The sequence below is a fragment of the Phasianus colchicus genome, chromosome 7, assembly GCF_987193195.1.
Source record: "Phasianus colchicus chromosome 7, bPhaCol1.hap1.1, whole genome shotgun sequence".
Classification (NCBI taxonomy): Eukaryota; Metazoa; Chordata; class Aves; order Galliformes; family Phasianidae; genus Phasianus; species Phasianus colchicus.
The window spans coordinates 32,188,319-32,207,676 of NC_143442.1; the positions used below are offsets into that span (position 1 = coordinate 32,188,319).

The window sequence follows — 19,358 nt, forward strand, 5'->3', positions numbered from 1 at the left end:
ATGGTAATTGAGTAGTTAACTATTTCCAGTCTAAGTCTTCATCTCAGACTGGTGATAGAATAGCTTTTCTGTGAACTGAGAGTACTGTTTTCCTCAACCATAATTTTGCCACCAGCCAAACTTATGCATCTACAGCAGCTCTCTTCCTTTGTCTGCTTTGTTAACACCAACGTCTATTTAGCTGTGCCTAGCCAGTTCATAAACTACTTGCAGGTGTGGAGATCAGCACAGGTAGGCTTACCTTTTCAAAAAGCTGTGTTGAGCATCTTGCCTTGCCAGCTAGGCTGTGAATATCAGCTTGCCGTCCCCATCACTGGCTGCATATGCTATGCAGCATGACTCTATAGATAACTATCCAATTTTATTCCTTTCAAGGTTATGATCCTCTTATGCAATCAGCAAAGTTTCATATGTACTCACATTGACTACTGTCACCCACACTGCTACCTTCATCATAGCCGGTCCTGTGCTCGCCTTGTTCGTGCCATCAAACTCCTGTATGGAGACACAGTGGACTCTCTTCGAGAAAACAGCACATTGAACAGTGTGGCAAGAGGCAAAAAGCAAAAAGAAGTGAGTAAATGGAAAATCTATCATGTTTTTATGTTTTTTGTTTTGTTCTCTGGGCAAGGCATAAGTATCTTCAAGGACAGCATAATGTATTCAAATAATGCTCTTTCATGAAAAAAGGAACACAACACTTTCCTAAACATAGTCCTTCTGCAAAAAGTTATGAAGTCATTTAGCGTTATGGAAGGAATGTAAACTGTATTGTTCAGGAAGAATCTTGGTTGCTGATAAGGATGTTAAAATGCCTATAGTCTGACCTTAAATGTACTGTTCTTTTATGAGATCTGTTTATCAGCCCCTGGAGTCTCATTCCTTTTTTCCTGTTCCTTCTTGTCTTTCAATAAGAATAATTCTTGGAATTCTGGTAAAACCTTGCAAGATTTCCTTTAGGTCTGAGATTTCGGCTCTTTTCCAATAACTGTATGCATTGGTCTTTAATATTACAGTCTCTTTAGTGAGATGCTTTTAATGATCATCTCAGCAAGACAGTCAAAAAAGGTTGTGCCTTTTTAGGCGTATGTGCAGTGCCTTTAACTTTACTGGAAATGTATTTGTTGGTTCAGCAAAATACCCACAGAGCTACCGAATGAATAAAGTAAATATCTGGTAAATACCTATAGAGCCTCGACCACAAAAGACAGACATTCTTCTGAATATTCGCAATGGCAGAAGTCATCCTGCTAGTTAGCAGTAACAGTGAAAGCAAAAGTGTTCATGAAACTCTCATCAAGATTTTAGTTGGGTAAAGTGGCTATCATCTGCATAAGTGGAAATGAAAGACTATAAGAATAATTTCGGATGTTTCTTTATCAACCAGTGGATTGTTTGTTTCCTGTCAAGTTAGAAGGGTATTTTTATGGAACAAAGCACAGGGCAGATTAAATGAGGTAATGATTCTGCTTTCCTGGAAAGAATAATTCCCATATGTTTCCTCTGGCATAGAAAAGCAGTGTATAAATTAGATATTAAGAAAGAGAGGCAGTCGTTTCCTCCACAGAAGGCAGGCGCAAGATGAGCAGCTGGCAGTGTTCATGAAAGGTAACAAAAGAACACTGTGCAATGCTGTATATTGTTCCATCTCCAACTGCAAAACAGTATGACACAAATTTAATCATGGGGTTTGTGAGCCCCCTGAAAAATGAGAGATCCTGTTTTAATCAGCAGGCTACCAGCTTGAGGAGAAAATCTGTGGAAACAGCATTCTGGGAAAGTTCTTGGTATTGTGAACAATGAGCATGAACAGGCCTTGTCATTATCGTTTGTGCTGGCAATCTGCTAGAGACAACAATCAGGCGGGCATGAGCTCAAGTCTTAAAATGAGTTGTCACATGCTTTCCGCAGAAGATAAATGTAGCTGAGAGAGGAATAGGTGTTGTACACAGCAAACATTTCAGTTGGGAATTTTTGGGAAAGCTGTGGATTTTGTGCCACTTCTGTGTTTAAAATACTGTTCACCTAAAATACACAAGTGTCACCTATGAAGATTACACAAGGAACATTCACGGTCCTCATTTGGTTTATTGTCTTTTTCAAGCTTCTATTGAGAAAAGCAGTGTTAAAAAGAGAAGAAAATGGGATGTCATCTCACTGATACTCGGCCTGTTGCTAGCACAGGAAAGGGCTTGGTGCTGCACCTCTAGTACTGGGCAGCTTCTAGTGTATGGAAATTCCTCTTGTACATGATCTCCCTTTCCAAACTTCAGGAAATCAAAATGAGAACACTTTCTTATTTTTTCTTTTTTCCTTTTCAGTGCTCAGACAAGTCATGCCTCAGAACTCCCTCTCTAAAAAAGAGAGTGATTGATATCAACTTGGAAGGAAAGAAGGACTCTGGAATGTTAAAATACATTAGACACCAGGTACTGACTAGGCCAGGCCATACACTGGTTGGGGAGGTTGCTACACAGATGTTGGGTCAGGCTGCAACAAGAAGGAAAATGTGTATGGATCTTGAAGCCCATGTGATGGAAAGAACTGTTGTTCTTGAGTGTGGGTTAGTTCAGACTTGCATATTTTCAACAGATAAGTAATGCTGAATTTAAGCTTTTTAGGGGAACTCCTGGCAAAGAATCCTTTAAAGATGTAAGTCCATTAAATGTTAATCAACATCCATGGCTTCTCATAGGGATAAATACATCAAGACTGGGAACACAAAAATAAAACAGAAGAAAAACCATGAATGCATCTAAATGCAACCTGTCAGTGTACAGGAAGTTTCCTTTGTTCTCTCTTGTTTAGTGTTCTTAAAGAAGCAATTAACAATTCTTGGTTGTCTATGAAATTCTCATGGATTTACATCACTGTTTGTGCACCATCTTGGAAGAGTTTTCCTTTCCTTTTGTCTTCTTTATCCATGTTTTGTGACCTAAGTGACTAGCAACAGACTCAGAACCAGCTTGCAACACTGCTGCTTTAGTGTAGGTTGAGAGTAATGTTCTTCTGTAGAACATTATCTGAAATGACTGAAACTAGAAGCTATCAGCCAGATAAAGTGTTGTCCAAAACTAGGGTAATTTCTAAAAATTTTACTGTGTTCACTGAAGACAGATGGCACAGCTCAGCTGTAAGTCATGGCACTTTTATTTTTAAATATTTTTACAGGTTATGAGCCTCTCCCCTGCACCTTTGTCACTGCTAATCAAGGCAGCTCCTGTCCTCACTGAGGAAATGTATGGGGACATCCATCCTGCAGCATGGGAGCTCCTGCTCAGTGTGGATGAGCACATGGCTGGAGCAGCAGGTAAGGGAACAAAACCAGTCATGTATCTAGCCAGACAGCTGAACTCACAGCAGGTTACAAGGCCTTGCAAGACAGCTCTCTAGTGGAGAAGGTCTTAATGACATCAAGGGTTTCTTGAGGACTATTTGGTTTTCACAGACCTTCCTGTGCTTTTGTGCTCTATACAAAGGAGGTGGTCAGAAGGTCCAGGAAGACAATCTGCACAGCCATGTTTATGGCCAACAAGCAGAGAAAAACAGAACTGATAATTTGTGTTTAGCAGGATTTCTGTGCAGAGGAAATACTACAATATAATCAATGCAGAGTTTGCTCAAGTATTTGGTATGTTGCCTTTGTTTTTCTTTCATTAAGCTGTTTCTATCTTGACTAGAGACTAGGCAAGGTCAACTCTTTACAAGGGTAGATAACGGCAGGACAAGGGGAAGTGGTTTTAAGTTGAAGGAGGGAAGATTTAGGTTGGATATCAAGGGGAAGTTCTTCACTGGGAGAGTGGTGAGGTGCTGGAACAGGCTGCCCAGAAAGGCAGTGGATGCCCTGTTCCTGGAGGTATTTAAGGCCAGGTTGGATGGGGCCCTGGGCAGCCTCGTCTGGTTGGTGGTCCTGCATGCGGTATGGATGTTGGAGCTTGATGATCCTTGAGGTCTCTTCCAAACTGGGCCATTCTATGATTCTGTGTTTCAAGGTTAACCCAGCACAGTTCTTTTCAGTGCCCACCAAGCCATTCTCTCACTCCTCAGCAAGGGAAGAAAGTAAGAGGGAAAAAAAGGTGAAAATAAGGACAGAGAGAAATTGCTAACCTGTCACAAGCAAACAGACTTAACTTGGGTAAAATTAACTTACTTCATTGCTAATTAATAACACAGTACAATAGTAAGTACCAAGAAGAAACTAAAACCACCTTCTCTATCTCCACCTTTCTTCCAAGCTCAACTTCAATTGTGACTTTTCTACATTCTCCTACTCCCTGAACAGTGCAGGGGGAAGAGGAATGGAGCTGTAGTAAATTCAAAACCATTTGCTACTCTTTCCTTTTCACCCTTTTTCCCATATTTCTGCACTGGGTCCCTCCTGTGGCATATAGTCTTTCATGAACTATTCTAGCATGGGCCCTTCCCACGGGCTGCATTCAAGAACTGCTCCAGAATGGGTTTGTATAATAGGCTGAGTTCTTTTAGGAATGGACTGCTCCAGCACAGCTCCTCCACGGGCTGCAGTTCCTGCCAGAATACCTGCTCCAGCATGGGCTCCCCTCCACAGGCTGCAGATCTTCATAGATGCTGCTTTTGTGTGGGCTCCCCATGGGCTGCAGTTTCCTTTAGCTTGTATCCATGTGCTGCAGTGTGGGGTCCTCCATGAGCTGCAATGTGTATATCTGCTCTGATGTGGTACACCATGGGCTGCAGGAGGACAGCATGTGCCACTATTGTCTTCTCCATGGGTTGCAGGGAATCTTTTCCAGTACCTGGAGCATCTCCTCCCTTCCTTCTTCACTGACCTTGGTCTCTGCAGGCTTGTTTTTCTCACTTATTTCTCTCGCAGCTGCTGCACAGGATTTTTTACCCTTTCTTAAACACATAAGCGCAGAGTATAACCAGCTCATTGGTTCAGCTTTGGCCAGCAGCTGTAGCCCCAATCTTTGAGCCATCTAGAAATGGCTCTGTCCAGCATGGGGGTGGCCCCTGGTCTCTCTTCTCACAGAGGCCACCTTGTAGCCCCCGTGCTACAGATACCTCACTATGAAAACCCAGTGCACTGGACCAAATGTGAAAACAGGAAGAGAGGAGCAAAATAAAGAAGAGAAGCAAGCTGCCTGAGGTTGCACTATTTCCCCCCCCCTCCGCCCCCTTCAGACTGTTTTCTAGGAAAATAATTTTGACTACTGTTTTTTCTTTATCGAAACCCTACTAAGACTCCTCTTTCTGAGGAGTGCTATTTGCCTGCCCCTCCAGTGCAGCCTGTTAGATACATCTTCCTCTTCTTCCCCTTCCTCGAGGGAGGATTGAAATCCACCTGAGAGATCTACCTGTAGTAGCTGTTTAATATCGAATGATTTCAGCCCTGGCATGATTTATATTCAATCAAGGTCAAACGTGAACACTCCCAATGTTGCTATCCGCAAGCTGGATAAAAGGAAATCCTGTGTTGGTGTACAACAGCACCATCTACTGGCTCCTTTCCAGGCTGAATCTCTTATTTGGGGTTTTGGAAACCTCTCAGTGTGAACTCATGGTTTCAAAATAGTCCTAAGACTTGATGCAGTTAAAACACCAAAGAGTAGAAAGGTTCTCTCTGCTGGTGAAGCAGGAGGGACTGTACTGATTTGAAGCAGGATGTTGTAGCAGAACTGGAAGCCTCTGCAGTGCAAGGTAGTACCTAAGCAGTCAAAGGTCAGCCTTGTTTTTCTGCGTGTGTTCAGATTGCCTTCTGTCAATACAGCTCTCATGCCTGGCACCTTCTAAGTAAGTGTTGAGGTGAACAAGATGGTAATTGTTCTTTTTCTACTGTGGAAGAATTACTCCGAAAGAGAAATTATCTCCAGTGATCTTTGTTCAGGTACTGGTCAAAAAAGCCGTGAGTACTTGCACATACCAACCACCCACAGCAGCACTGTTCTCTTGCTTCCTGCTCAGTGCCCCGTGGATATACACCTAAATTAATTGGCCTCCACAGGGCCGGAGTTGTTCTGTTTATATTCAGATATGCTCTAATGAAACAACAGTGGACCGCCTCAACTTCTATTCTGTTGTCTTCCATTGTGACTTTGCTCTTTGTCTCCCAATACATAGCAACACTGTTTTCTCTCGTAGGCAGATTGTAACCATTGCAGTTATGTAAGAACCATTCTTTTTGTTTCTATCCCATGAAAATTTACTTGTGGGTCTTCTACTGAGCCACTTGCTCCTGCTCTGAGGGAAAGGCTGCGTTGTTAAACCCGCCTTTACCAATCATCACAGGAAGCAATCAGAAATGAAACTTTAGAAAGCCAAGCTGAGTTAGTCCTGTTACTTCAAGAGATGCTTCTTATTTTATATCAGTTGTGACTGAGTGGTAGTAAGAAGGGCAGAGCTGTGTTTTGTTTTAAAAGTAGATTTGACAAAACTTCTTACAAGCATAATGCTGTGCGACTCCAAAAGATAGAATCACAGACATTTTTGTTTCATGGTGCAGTACAAGTTTTGCTAAACTTAGTGGATTGCTGATCTCATTTTTGGAATCAGGGTTTCTTTCTGATTAGGGTTTGTACAGCTGCAATTTTTCCTGCCAAGTAAACACATTAGTAAGGGAAACAGATGATCAGATGTTCTCTCCCTGCAGCTGCCATGTTCCTGCTATGTGCTGTGAAAGTGCCAGAGGCTGTTTCTGACATGCTGATGTCCGAATTTCATCACCCGGAGACAGTGCAAAGACTGAATGCCATTCTCAAATTTCACACGCTCTGGAGGTTTCGGTATCAAGTCTGGCCTAGGATGGAAGAAGGAGCTCAACAGATCTTTAAGGTAGATAGAACACGTGAAACACAATGTTACCATTTGTGGCTTGTCTTGTAGGATAGATGTGTTATGACACACTAACATGAAATTGCCTCAAAATCTGTTAAGGAAAAAAATGGTCATCTCATTCATACTAGAGGGATAGATGATTTAGAACTCCTGTATAAAAGGGGAAGAGTATACTGGGGAACACATAATGAGGTAAAGAAGAACAGATGAAGAAAGAGATCTGTCAATGTGGTCTTATTTTATAGTGAGGTACTCTTTAATTAGCACTTAGCACTACAGGCATTAATATTTGTGTGCTGTAACAAACTTTGTGGTTTTGTTTAGATCCCTCCTCCAAGTATAAACTTCACTTTGCCTTCTCCTGTTCTGGGGATGCCCTCTGTGCCGATGTTTGATCCTCCCTGGGTCCCTCAGTGCAGTGGGAGCGTGCAAGATCCTATCAATGAAGACCAGTCGGTAAGCAAAGATGTCATGAGAGGAGCATTGCAGTTTCTCAGTAAGGGCCTGGGCGAAGCTGAAGCCTAAAGGTGCAGGCTGAACTCTTAAGTTTTCTTGTTGTCCTTAGCTGGGGAAGATCTAGTGAATACATTGTCCATGTAGGGCACAGAATATTCTATGTGGACATAAGATTTTTCTGTCTGTTTGATCAAGGAGATGCTGTACTGTATATCACATGCCCACAAGAGACAGTAGCTCAGATGTTAGGAGCGCAATTGCTATCTCTCCAAAGGATAAGTTCACTCAAGCTGTTTTCCAGTTTTCTGTCCTGTTTTGTGTGGTGTCTCAGAAGGAAGAGGCTTATTATAGATGTAGTTCCTGGTGCATCTGTTCAGCTAGTACGAGTTTGATTTGTATTTAGGAACTGAGTTGCTGAATGTCATCAAGGACCCTAGTGGAACACACAGAATATGTGTATCATAACTTACACTGTCGAGTTATGTCTCTTTTCTCTTCTTCCTAACAGAAGTCATTTTCAGCCAGAGCAGTGTCTCGTTCCCATCAGCGAGCAGAGCACATCCTGAAGAACCTGCAGCAGGAGGAAGAAAAGAAGCGCTTGGGTCGGGAAGCCAGTCTCATTACTGCTATTCCCATCACTCAGGAGGCTTGCTATGAGCCAACCTGCACACCAAGCTCAGAGCAGGAAGAAGAAGGTGTGCCCCAGGGGCAGAAACTGCATTCCAGGAAACTGAGAGCACCTGCTACCAACATACAGCACAGCTTAGGGATGTGATGTCCAAGAAAAAGCTGTTGTTAGTAGTAGCAAAGTCCCTGCTTTGGTATGGTCACCACCTTAGAGAGTAGACAAGTACAAGCACTGAATCATTTTAATATCTCTAGAAAGGTAGTGAACAGCCACTGGACCTAGATATGTCTTGGGAGATTGTGTGCAGAATTTGCAATTCTCGGTAAAACTAAGAACCACCAACAAAGATGGTTAATAGGATGTACATGAAGAGAAGAATATAGACACCTCAGTTAAAATATGACTCACCAAGTCACCGCACACTATTATGGATCAGTGCTTAGCTGGTTCCCAAAGCATGAGTAAAAGTACTTACCTGATCTTCAAGGTCTTAAGTTGTTCTGAGTGTTACCTGACTTGAATTTTCAATGTTCCAGTTTGGTTGCAAGTGCTCTCCTTTTGAAAGGTCTCTAAAGTCTGTCAGCTGGATTTGGACTGACATTTCCCATTCTCTTTGTCAGTAGAAGAAGTTGCCAACCTGGCCTCCCGCCGTCTCTCTGTGAGTCCTTCCTGCACCTCCAGTACATCTCATAGGAACTACTCTTTCCGTCGTGGCTCTGTCTGGTCAGTGCGGTCAGCAGTCAGTGCAGAAGGTAGGTTGAATTCACTGTGGAGTATCCTTTCCTAAAATTTCTTTCACTGGAAACCTGTTATTCAATAAAGCTGATGACATTATATTTTGCTGAATGTATTCCCAGGCTTGAGCCAATTTATAAAAAGCTAATTAAAATTCTTGGTCAGAAAGTTAACTGGAGGCTCAGTTTCTTCTTGGAGATAGTAGTAAGCTTGTTGTGCGTGCACAGTGATCGGATACCCTGCCATTTTCTGCTTATCCAGCACCTAATGCAAACATCTATCTAACCTGCCTGTATAATGTCACAGCTCATTCACAAACACTCACCTTCTGATCTTCTTTGTACTCCAGATGAAGAACATACTACAGAGCATACTCCAAACCATCATGTGCCGCAACCACCTCAAGCTGTGTTTCCAGCATGCATCTGTGCAGCAGTACTCCCCATTGTCCATTTGATGGAAGATGGGGAAGTCCGGGAAGATGGAGTAGCTGGTACTGACCTAGATTACATTTCAAGTCATTCTTGATTAGAAGTTGCAAAACCTGCCAGTAATTACAATGTTTACATTTGTTAGGTGCCATAACTAGAGTGAAAGAAGTGTAATACAACCTTGTATTTGCTCACAGTTCATTGTTTGTAGAAGTAGTCTGTGCTATATATTGTCATGAGTGTATATATTTGTTACAAACCTTGTGAGTAACCAGTTCTCACAAACTGTTCACTAATGGATGAGCAACAGAAGTGTATTTTTTTTTTCTCCATTTGTTGTCAGATCTTGAAGGTTTGTTGTTATTTTGGGGGGACCTAAAAAGCCCCCAGTTCTATGAAGATGTTGAGAAGCAGGAAGGAATCTAGTGGGATACCAGAACAGAGAGAGACGTAAAACACGTGTTTTGTGAGAACCGACTGGGAAGCTGATCTTATTTTGTGTGGCAGAAAGGAAACAAACAGCTAGAGCAATGCTGCTATATAAGCTGCAACTTGGGAAGTTCAAGATGCAAATTAGAAAATAAATTCTCTACCAGGGGCATAGTGCAGTCTCATTGGAATCTCCATTCGTCTCCATCCACAGCAGGCTTTGTCTTGGCTAGACAAAGCCACAGTTGACATAATGTAATGCTGGTGACAGTCCTGCTCCAAGCAGAGTTTGAACTAGAGACCTCCAGAGGTCTATTCTCAGCAGTATTTCTTTGATCCTATGACAAATAGAAAACCAATTATACACAGCTCTAATATTTGCTTTATGGTCTGTGATTCATTTGTAAAATAATAATAGGTCCTTCTATATTTCTTTCTCTTAAATGTTTAGAGATGGTGGACTTTTGTCCTTCCTTTTTTGTCACTCATAATGTTAGCTGATTGCAAACATAACTTTATGACATTTTCTTTTTTTTTTAGCTTTGAGTGGGTATAGTCAGTCACTGAATTTGTGTGTTGTTTTGTGATCAAGAAATGAGTACTGAAAACACAACAATGAGTAATTCTCTCATGTTGTTAGTCTTCACAAGGTTACAATTAATTACACTTTGGGGAGCTGGTAATCAGCACAATTCCCTGCTGACTATCTAATGTTGTCCATTAATACCAGATAAGGGCACTCCATGAATCACCATGAAGTGCAGTTTCCATGTACAAACAAAATAATTTTTTTAGTTGACTTGTTTGCTCATCTGGAGTTGTGAATCCAAACAGTTATTTCCCTGATCACAGTAGTGAAGTGCTACCTGTCCTGTCACCAGAACCTAGGGAAGGTTCAAGTGTTAGACTTGTCATTATTGCTTGAAATGACTGCAGTGATGAGCTGGAGTCCTAATACCTCAAAGTAACTCCTGTGTATTTCAGTACAAAAATGATAAATGTAGTAGGTTAGGAACATTTGTATTTAAGTGCACCATTTCAAGGCTTTTCCAAGGGAGAGTGTTCTGACTGTGTTTTCTTTTTTATAGTGAGTGCTGTTGCTCAGCAGGTCCTGTGGAACTGCTTAATTGAAGATCCCTCTACAGTTCTGCGCCATTTCCTTGAGAAGCTCACAATAAGCAACCGACAGGTAAACGTCTTCTCTCTCTAGGAGACTTATGTATTGCTTAGAACAGGGTGCACAGCTGCAAGCAGAATCCCTCTGTGGGCAGTGACCGGAGAAGTACATTGGCTGCTCAGAATCTTCATTTGGCTTCAATTTCTGTTCATTGTTGTAAATGGGACACAGCTCATTTACCACCACTAAGGATGTGGCTTGTTATAAGTTAGCCTTGAACAGATGCTTACTGAAGCACAACTCTTTCTATCAAAGATATTACCTTCACCCATGCCACCCTGTTCCGTTTTCTCTCGAAGGTGGGAGTGGCATTGTCTGTCAGTCTGCCTGTCCTTGGCTGACTGTGAAACTCTCTTCTTGCCTCCTTCCCACCTTAAGCTTCTTAAGGAAGCAAAGTTGGATTCGTCCCCAACTCCTATCTAGCAACCACAACTGCTGAGTTGAGCTGTGCTGGATTTCACAGCTATCTTGTAAAATTTAACTAGGTAGCTGTTTGCTGTAATAAGCAAGAATTAGTATAATCACAGGAAGAAGAGTGCAGAATCAGGATAGTAAAGTCAGGATAAATGACAGTAATGTTCTTTCTCTGTTGAAGAAGGCAGACATTGGCCTGGGTGCTGTGTCTTCGGTCTTATTTTGGGAAATGTAAGAGCAGTCACAAGCAGAGAGTTCTATTTCATGCACCAACAGACAGAACAAAGGGATAAAAAAATGGAAATGAACAAAGCTGGGGAAGACAAAAGGGAGAAATCCATTTTCTGTTTTGTGATGGAAAGAGAACAGCATTTGCTCTTTTTCCAGGATGAGCTAATGTATATGTTAAGGAAGCTTTTGTTGAATATTGGGGACTTTCCTGCGCAGACATCTCATATCCTCTTTAATTACTTGGTAAGTAGCTTGGGGGTCGACTGTGCAGCCCATAATCTTACCTCTGTCTGTGTGTGTCTTAGGAAGTTAATGCCACAATCTGCAAGGAAATAAATGGTCTGTAGCTATTCATATCTGCTCCTGGCTCTAGATGCAAATTACTTATACCAGCCTTTCATTCCTTAAAGGGAGAGGAGAAGGAATCTTTAGCTTTTCATTAACCCCCTAAACTCCCTGTCCTGAATTTCTGAGTTGAGTCAGTAATGATGAATTCTAGACAAACAGGAGGCAGAAATAATTTATTATTTTACTTAATTTTCATTCAGAAAGTGCTTTGGTTGTGAATGGTCTCATTGCAATAAATTATAAGCTTCTTTTATAGTCATAGAAAATGCATTTGTTGGAGTTCTTTTGATTAAGTGCTGAAAAAACAGACAGGGTATATGCAACTGTAGGAGCCTTCCAGTATTTGTCAGGTGTCTGTGTGGCACATAGAAGCAGAAGGTACATTGAGTCTTATAATGGAGAAATTTTCCATTTTCCTCATTCACAATGGCTTTTAAGACTGGGTTGCAAATTGCACTTTTTCCCACCACTCCTCATCCTCTACAGGAAAAGAAAGAATAGTAGAAGCAAATTGTTCTGTATTATGTATAAACTTTCAGGATATAATTTTAATTTAGAGTTTGTCCTCTGGATGAGGACAGAAGAACCATGTTCTTGTTCTGTGTTTATGGAATGCCCAACACAGAGTGTGTATTATCTGATCCTCCTCCTATTTATTACTTGCAGGTGGGACTGATCATGTATTTTGTACGCACTCCATGTGAATGGGGCATGGATGCCATTTCTGCCACGCTAACCTTCCTCTGGGAAGTGGTGGGTTATGTTGAAGGGCTTTTTTTCAAGGATCTCAAACAGACTATGAAGAAGGAACAGTGTGAAGTGAAACTGCTGGTGACTGCCTCAATGCCAGGTATAAAAAATGAGTCTTTAAGCATCCTTCGCTTCCAAGTTCACATGTTCCTACCAAAAAATAGATCTGCCAGTACTGCATGAGACCTTCTCTGAAATGGCTGCATAAGTCACTTTTGCTTGAGTTGAGGATTCAGTCAGTAAATTCTACTCTAATTCCTCAAGATTCAGAAGGCTACTTTAAGAGTTCTGAAAGAAACAAACAAAATGAATGAGAACAATCTTTTTAACTCAGAACTTTATGCCAATTGGGCTGTGAAAAGCTGGCAGGATGATTATTGTAAAATGCAGCCTCTCATTTAAGTCTCGTGAGAGCCCCAGAAGAGCATACTGTGAGCTTAGGACCTCATGAGTCAGGCAAGAAATTTCTTGGTGAAAAACACATTCAGCATTTTAGGCCTGTTCCTTTCTCAGAGTTGTTGCTGCTAAAGCTGCCGGCTCCCTATTTTAGGAACAGATCAATTTCTCATTAACTGTAGAATTGTGAGCCTATGCTATCACCACATAACCTGTGCCAGGCAGGACTGGCATTATCTGTCTGTCTGTCCAGGAATTAATTTAAACTGTTACTTTTCCTACATGGCAGTCTTTTGAAATGGAGTTCATTAAAGAGACCAGGGAGAATGCAACTGCTTTTCTTCCTTTAGGCACAAAGACCCTTGTTGTGCATGGACAGAATGAGTGTGACATACCAACTCAGTTACCAGTCCATGAAGATACACAGTTTGAGGCTCTTCTGAAGGTGAGTTTTTGAACTGAATGGACTGTTTAATGTGTTTTTTTACTTGCCATATCTGGATGCCAGCAATACATTCTGCCTGAGCTTCCCGATTTAGTGTCACATTTGCTGTGACAAACATTTCTGTGTCCATATGAGGAAATCTTGGTTGCATGAATACGGAATCCTATCTAAAGGGTAATAGAAATGTGCTGACATCACAGCCAGCCAAAAGTACGTTTGAATACATTGCAGCTTGTTATCCCTTGGATAAATACAGAAGTAATTGAAGTGACTTTTATTTTATCAACACTAAAGAGAATGATTAGGATCAGAAAAAATAGAAATGATGATTTGGTAGCCATTATGATATGTTAGGATTTAGGAGATGTGAAGTCAGTTTCCTTTTATGCCAATTATTTCCAGGATTAATTTAACCAAGCTACATAAGAAAAAGACCTCTGATTAATGGGAATCATGCATCTTAGTGCTTTAAAGGGTCTGAACTGTAGTGTCTCTGTACATCCCCTATCTCTAAAACTTGATTTAAAAAGTAGCGTGTAAATAGAAGCTACAATACCTGTATGGGTAATATGATTGAACAAATACATGCAGTATGAAGACCTCAAAATAAATAACATCAATATTCAGGATTGTGGTATCAGTTTGCCTTGACTGTTGCCAACGTGCCAATGTACTTTATGGTTAAAAAAAGAATGAAGAATTAATGCGAAAAGAGCCACAGAGCCTACAAGGTTGACAGACGTTCAGTTTTGTGCCTGTATACATTGTTAGCAGAATATTCTTCTTTTAGACATGAAGATGTTTGTACAAGACAGCTAATAAGTAACAGAAAGTTTATTTTCTCTTCAGGAGTGTTTGGAGTTTTTTAACATACCTGAAACACAGTCTTCTCATTACTTTTTAATGGATAAGCGATGGAATCTTATTCATTACAATAAGGTAAGGCAAAGGTCAGGTACAGATAACTTAGTTCCTTATATATCATCCCTTATAAACATCAGGATTATCCGAAGGGAAACATGGAACCATAAGCAGAATTCTGTCCTGCAGGCACCACATCTCTGGTATTCAGTTATGTGTTGTAAAAGATTGGAGTCTGACAAAAGAATGAAGTGACATTAGTGGAGTCCCTTGACTCTTAAGTCATTATGTCCAGCTTTCCCAGAAAAGAGAGAGAGCAAATTTTTCTTCTATTTATGCCCTGCCCAAAATCTTCGGAAAGGATGAAAAAAGGACCTTATATTCAGTTCTAATGAACAACACTGTTGCAATTGCATTTGTTTAAAATTCACTTCACTGTTTCTTTCCTGGCAGACCTATGTTCGTGACATTTATCCTTTCCGGAGGTCAGTTTCTCCCCAGCTCAACCTGGTGCAGATGCATCCAGAAAAGGGTCAGGAGCTCATTCAGAAGCAGGTATCTTACTGTCACTACACTATCTGCTCATAAACAACTTCTGTAAATAAAACTTTCCTTCCCCTTTAAAGGCCTCCACTCATGCTGCATGCAGATAGAGAGCTCTGCTGGAGAAGCAGCAGTTGGCATGAAATCTGTCTTGGTGCTGTTTAACAGGTGTATGGTATTTTAAGAAGAGCCAAAAAATATGAATGTGAATTCCCTCCCCCGTCTCAATCCAACTTCTTTTAGGTGAATCATTTTGCATTCTCCTACACTTGGCCAGAACAACTTCAGTTGACTCAGCTTTAAAAGATGCTTATTGCCTTCTTAAACATGACCTCTGACTCTTTCGGAACCTTTTCTTCATGAGTGCATCTGGCTGAGGATCAGACAATATCTGTTCTACCTTGCTGTCTGTCCTCTCACTGCAAAGAATGTTCCTTGTCTCTCCTTGTCTTGCTCTCAGATACAAGTCTTTTAGTACAGCCACCACTAGTGACACTGAAGCAGCAATTGTTTCCTTAGGGGAGTCTCTGTCCTTGGAAGGACACTGTCTTCCCCGTTTTACAGCCTCATGACCTGATAACGTGTCCGATCCTGCTAATGCTCTGCAGCTCCCAGGAGCTCTCTACAGGAACTAAAGGAGAGAACAGTGCTTTTAATGTGCTGCAGCCTCCTGAGAGTATCATTTCCTTAGACAGCAAGGCAGCAGTATTGAGTTCACTCCACATGTAGAAAGCCTCATGCTGTTTTTCTCCACAAAAGCAAAGTTTTCTCAGCAGTACACGTCTGAATACTTAGGGAAAAGTTGTTCTAGCTGTATCTGCAAAGATGATACTAAGCAGGAAATAAAAAGGAAGGGGAATGTTGTTAAACTGTTAAAAGTTCTAATGGTCTTATAATTCTAGCCACAAAGCAGCTGCTGTAGTTGTGTAATTGGTAATATGAGCATGCAAACAGGAAAATATCATCAGGAATCATTATAAAAATTAAATATGAAGCTGCTTTAGAGAAACTAGCTTCTAAAATAATGGCAAACTTTGTTAATGCCATCTCATGTGTGTGTGTAGTACAGAACAGGGAAATATCTCACATGCTGTATCTGTCAGTAGAAAATCTATAAAAAATTTAAAAATCACATCAAATTGTTTTGGTTGCTTCACTGCCAGAAATTATTCTCACTGTGGTTCTAGAAGTTGTGTTCCGTACACCAGGGCTTTTTATGCCATGTGTGACCCAAAAACATTAGAATGGCCTTTCCAGATTTCTCAGGGCATTATTTTACATTCCGTAGTTTTCTATTTAGACCACTTGGAAGACAACATATTTCCAAGGTAAAATGTACATCAAGCATCTGCAAGCCTCTCTGTAGTCATGCAGCAAAGTGCTGGACAACATCTATCTCTGGGAAAGAAAGCAGCACTGTGGAATCTATGTACTAGGAGCAATCCACGTAGAAGTTGTACTGTTTGAACACTCCGTTCTAGAATGAGTGCACATAAGAGCAAGGTCTTAGTGACTGCAGGATGTGGGAAGCTGAGCTTTGTCCCATGTTAAGCCATGTGCTCTAAATTTTGGCTTCAACCCAGAAGCTGAAAGCTGTCTTGAAACTGCTTCCAAAGACAGTTGCTTCTACTGCTGAGCACAGCTCTGCCTTATGGTTGCTATTAGAATCAAAATAAAATAGCTGCCTGATTAGTCCTACCCCTCAGAAGTTCAAAAGAGGCTGGTAGAACGGAACTCTGTTTCTCAGCTGGTGTAAACCAGAATTCATCATCAAAGTTGGCAGGACTTCTCTGGTTTATAGTAGCTGAGAATTTGATCTGCTTTGTTTTATGATTACTTTTCTTTTGGAACCCTACATACACTTGCAATAGCCAGACAAGTTCCAGCCTCAATCCAGAAGGAAAACAGTTGTCCCATCATAATGTTGCCTATTCTGTAAGACCTTGCAGAGAATAAGTGCAACTGTATGGCTTTCAGTTTGGAGTTGTTTTGCCTCTGTTCACCTTGGGACTCACACAGGCAAAATTTACATTTACACTGATCTACAAAAGGCTGCATTGCAAATTTGCAGTGTTTGACAGCCACACGTGGTCCTCTACAACACTGGAATGGAAAGAGTTAAAACCTGTTTACAAACTCAGTCCTTCTGTGCTGAATGGAACTAAAAAACACTGGTCATACAAATTCTGCAGAAGGGCACAGTACTTGCACTTCGAATTTCATCAAATTCCTGTCAACCATGACTGCTACTTCTCTCCCATCAGAGAAGGCTGTGCAAGCTAACCTAGAAAAGTGTATATACATATATACAAGAGTTTTTTTATTAGATTGATTCTGGTTCTTGTCTCTTTCTCAGGTGTTCACTCGCAAACTAGAAGAGGTGGGGCGGGTGTTGTTCCTCATATCATTGACACAGAAAATCCCTACTGCCCACAAGCAGTCACACGTATCAATGCTTCAGGAAGACCTCCTCCGCTTGCCTTCATTTCCCCGAAATGCCATTGATGCTGAGTTCTCACTCTTCAGTGATCCCCAAGGTATGGCTTTTTGATGGCTTTCTTTGGTGGTTGTGTACGGCTCAGAAGGTTTATGTGAGGCACTTCATTTGCCATAGAAACAGGCTTGTAGCTGGAAACTCATAAATCTTCTCCTAGAGAAAATGATACATAGCTGTTGGTATAAGCATAACAGTGGAAAGGGCTTTGCTGCCCTTAAACGCCTCCAGACAAAGGTACTTTCTTTGAACATAAACAGGAATATAATCATGTATTAAAATTATTCATGAGGTTACGGCTGGAACTGTGTCCAGCTGTGTACTCACCAGAACACAGAAGTTTTTCCACAGACTAGAGTGAGTCTAGGGGAGGGCCCCCGGTGGCAGTTAGGGAGCCGGGGGACTTGTCGTATGAGGAGAGGTGAAGGAACCTGAACTTCTTCAGTTTCAAGAACACCCATTAGTTTTGAAGTTCACCTTGCCTGAGAAAGGAATCTCTGTCTGTCTCATCTAGCCTAAGTTTTTCTGTGACTCTCATGGAAGTCATTGCCCTGATTTCTCTGAATCTTGACTCTAGAGCTTTATTTGCCAGCATGCTCCACAGTAGCATCTTGTCATTGGGTCTGTGTCTTCAAACTGAAACATCAGAAAAATTGTGAGAGACCTCACAGAGCTCAAAGTCCACATTGTGAAAGCAATGTACATTAAATGAAGATTGGGCAAATTCTGCAGCAGAGATATAAAGGCAGATCTCTCTTTAGGAACTTTGCTGTGAAAGTAGGGTTTCCAGGCTGACTTGAGAATTAGAAAGACCACAGTTTCAGAGTGATAAGTGCTGACCTGTTCTGTAACAGACCCTAAAGACACTTGCTTTCAGAAGCATTATTGTAAATACGCATCATTATCCTGTAATGTCTGGTACACCTAAAAGATTAAGATTCAGCTCAGATCTTCTTTCACATTTAAAGAAGAGAATTTCCAACTATGGGAAGCAAGTTTAATGAGCTGTGTGATAATCATTAATCAGTCTTCATGTGTCTTGTTTTCAGCTGAGATTGGTTCAAGCCCTGTAGGCACTTGCAGAAGTGCAGAATGGATTAACTCATTTCAAAAAGGCAGAACTAGGGTCATGTTTGTGGGAGGATTCTCTGGAAAAACCCTTAGCTTGTGTGAGTGTTGTGAGGCTGGCCATCGTAGATAGAGTTGATTGCTCTTGCCTTTTCTCCCCCACAGCTGGAAAAGAGCTCTTTGGTCTTGACACTCTTCAAAAAAGCTTGTGGATTAAGCTGCTGGAAGAGATGTTCCTTGGCATGCCTAGCGAGTTCCCCTGGGGGGATGAGATCATGCTGTTCTTGAATGTCTTCAATGGTGCCCTGATCCTGCACCCTGAAGACAGTGCCTTGTTGAGACAGTATGCTGCTACAGTCATCAACACAGCTGTGCACTTTAACCACCTCTTCTCCCTCAGTGGGTACCAGTGGGTGCTCCCCAGCATGTTGCAGGTGAGCTATTTCCATGAAAAATACAAGGGAAGACTTACAGAGTGAGCACTTCGTTATAGAACTGACTGTTAATGAATAAACTTTAAAATTTCCTTACGTTGTCACAGCTCTGTTAGAGCTGTTGCATTTATCCAAAAGAAGGTACAAGGAATTGTTATTTCCACCGGAGGTGCCTGCAGGCTCTTCCACTTTTCTTGGTGGAATTAATATATTGTTAGCCATTTCCCTTTTTTCAAGTAAATAAAATCTTTCAAGTGTAATAGGCCATGGTAATAAGCATGCTAGAGGCTTGTGGTTGTGCTAAAAATGGGGATATACTTCAGCCTACTAGCCCAGTAACAGAGTACATTTCTGCAGAGGTCTAACACAAACATTTTTAGAAACCTCCAAGAAACATGTGCTGTAATGTGAATTTTGCATTACCATAAAATTTCAGCATTATATCTGGCAAACCTCAAGAAAATTCTGACTGTCTCTGCTCCAAACCTCCCAAATATTTGTAGTAGCAGAGATGTGCGGACAGGCGATTGAAATGGGCAAAAGAGGGAAGCACAGTCAAACTGTTCCTAGCAATTTATGCTATATATATATATATATATATATATATATATATATATATCTCTCTCTGAGAGATAAATCCCACTTCTTTGGAATCATGTTCAGTGGCCAGCTCTGAAGGAAGTGCCACTCTAAAAAGCTTGAAATGTC

General features: G+C 41.2%; 1 protein-coding gene across 6 annotated transcripts in view; it reads left to right on the forward strand.

The window, feature by feature from the left end:
- Window positions 1-19,358, forward strand: part of UNC80 (unc-80 subunit of NALCN channel complex) — a 121,539-nt gene that overhangs the window by 64,811 nt on the left and 37,370 nt on the right. For 5 of the 6 annotated variants that reach the window (XM_090144416.1, XM_090144419.1, XM_090144420.1 and 2 more), the window contains 16 exons: window positions 376-573; window positions 2,322-2,429; window positions 3,172-3,310; window positions 6,626-6,807; window positions 7,135-7,266; window positions 7,775-7,961; window positions 8,515-8,646; window positions 8,979-9,122; window positions 10,578-10,678; window positions 11,468-11,554; window positions 12,326-12,509; window positions 13,156-13,250; window positions 14,100-14,189; window positions 14,565-14,666; window positions 17,011-17,191; window positions 18,382-18,650. In XM_090144416.1, the coding sequence (XP_090000542.1) occupies window positions 376-573; window positions 2,322-2,429; window positions 3,172-3,310; window positions 6,626-6,807; window positions 7,135-7,266; window positions 7,775-7,961; window positions 8,515-8,646; window positions 8,979-9,122; window positions 10,578-10,678; window positions 11,468-11,554; window positions 12,326-12,509; window positions 13,156-13,250; window positions 14,100-14,189; window positions 14,565-14,666; window positions 17,011-17,191; window positions 18,382-18,650 (2,331 nt within the window). The remainder of the gene's footprint in view (window positions 1-375; window positions 574-2,321; window positions 2,430-3,171; window positions 3,311-6,625; window positions 6,808-7,134; window positions 7,267-7,774; window positions 7,962-8,514; window positions 8,647-8,978; window positions 9,123-10,577; window positions 10,679-11,467; window positions 11,555-12,325; window positions 12,510-13,155; window positions 13,251-14,099; window positions 14,190-14,564; window positions 14,667-17,010; window positions 17,192-18,381; window positions 18,651-19,358) is intronic. The other variant, XM_090144418.1, reaches the window with a different exon arrangement.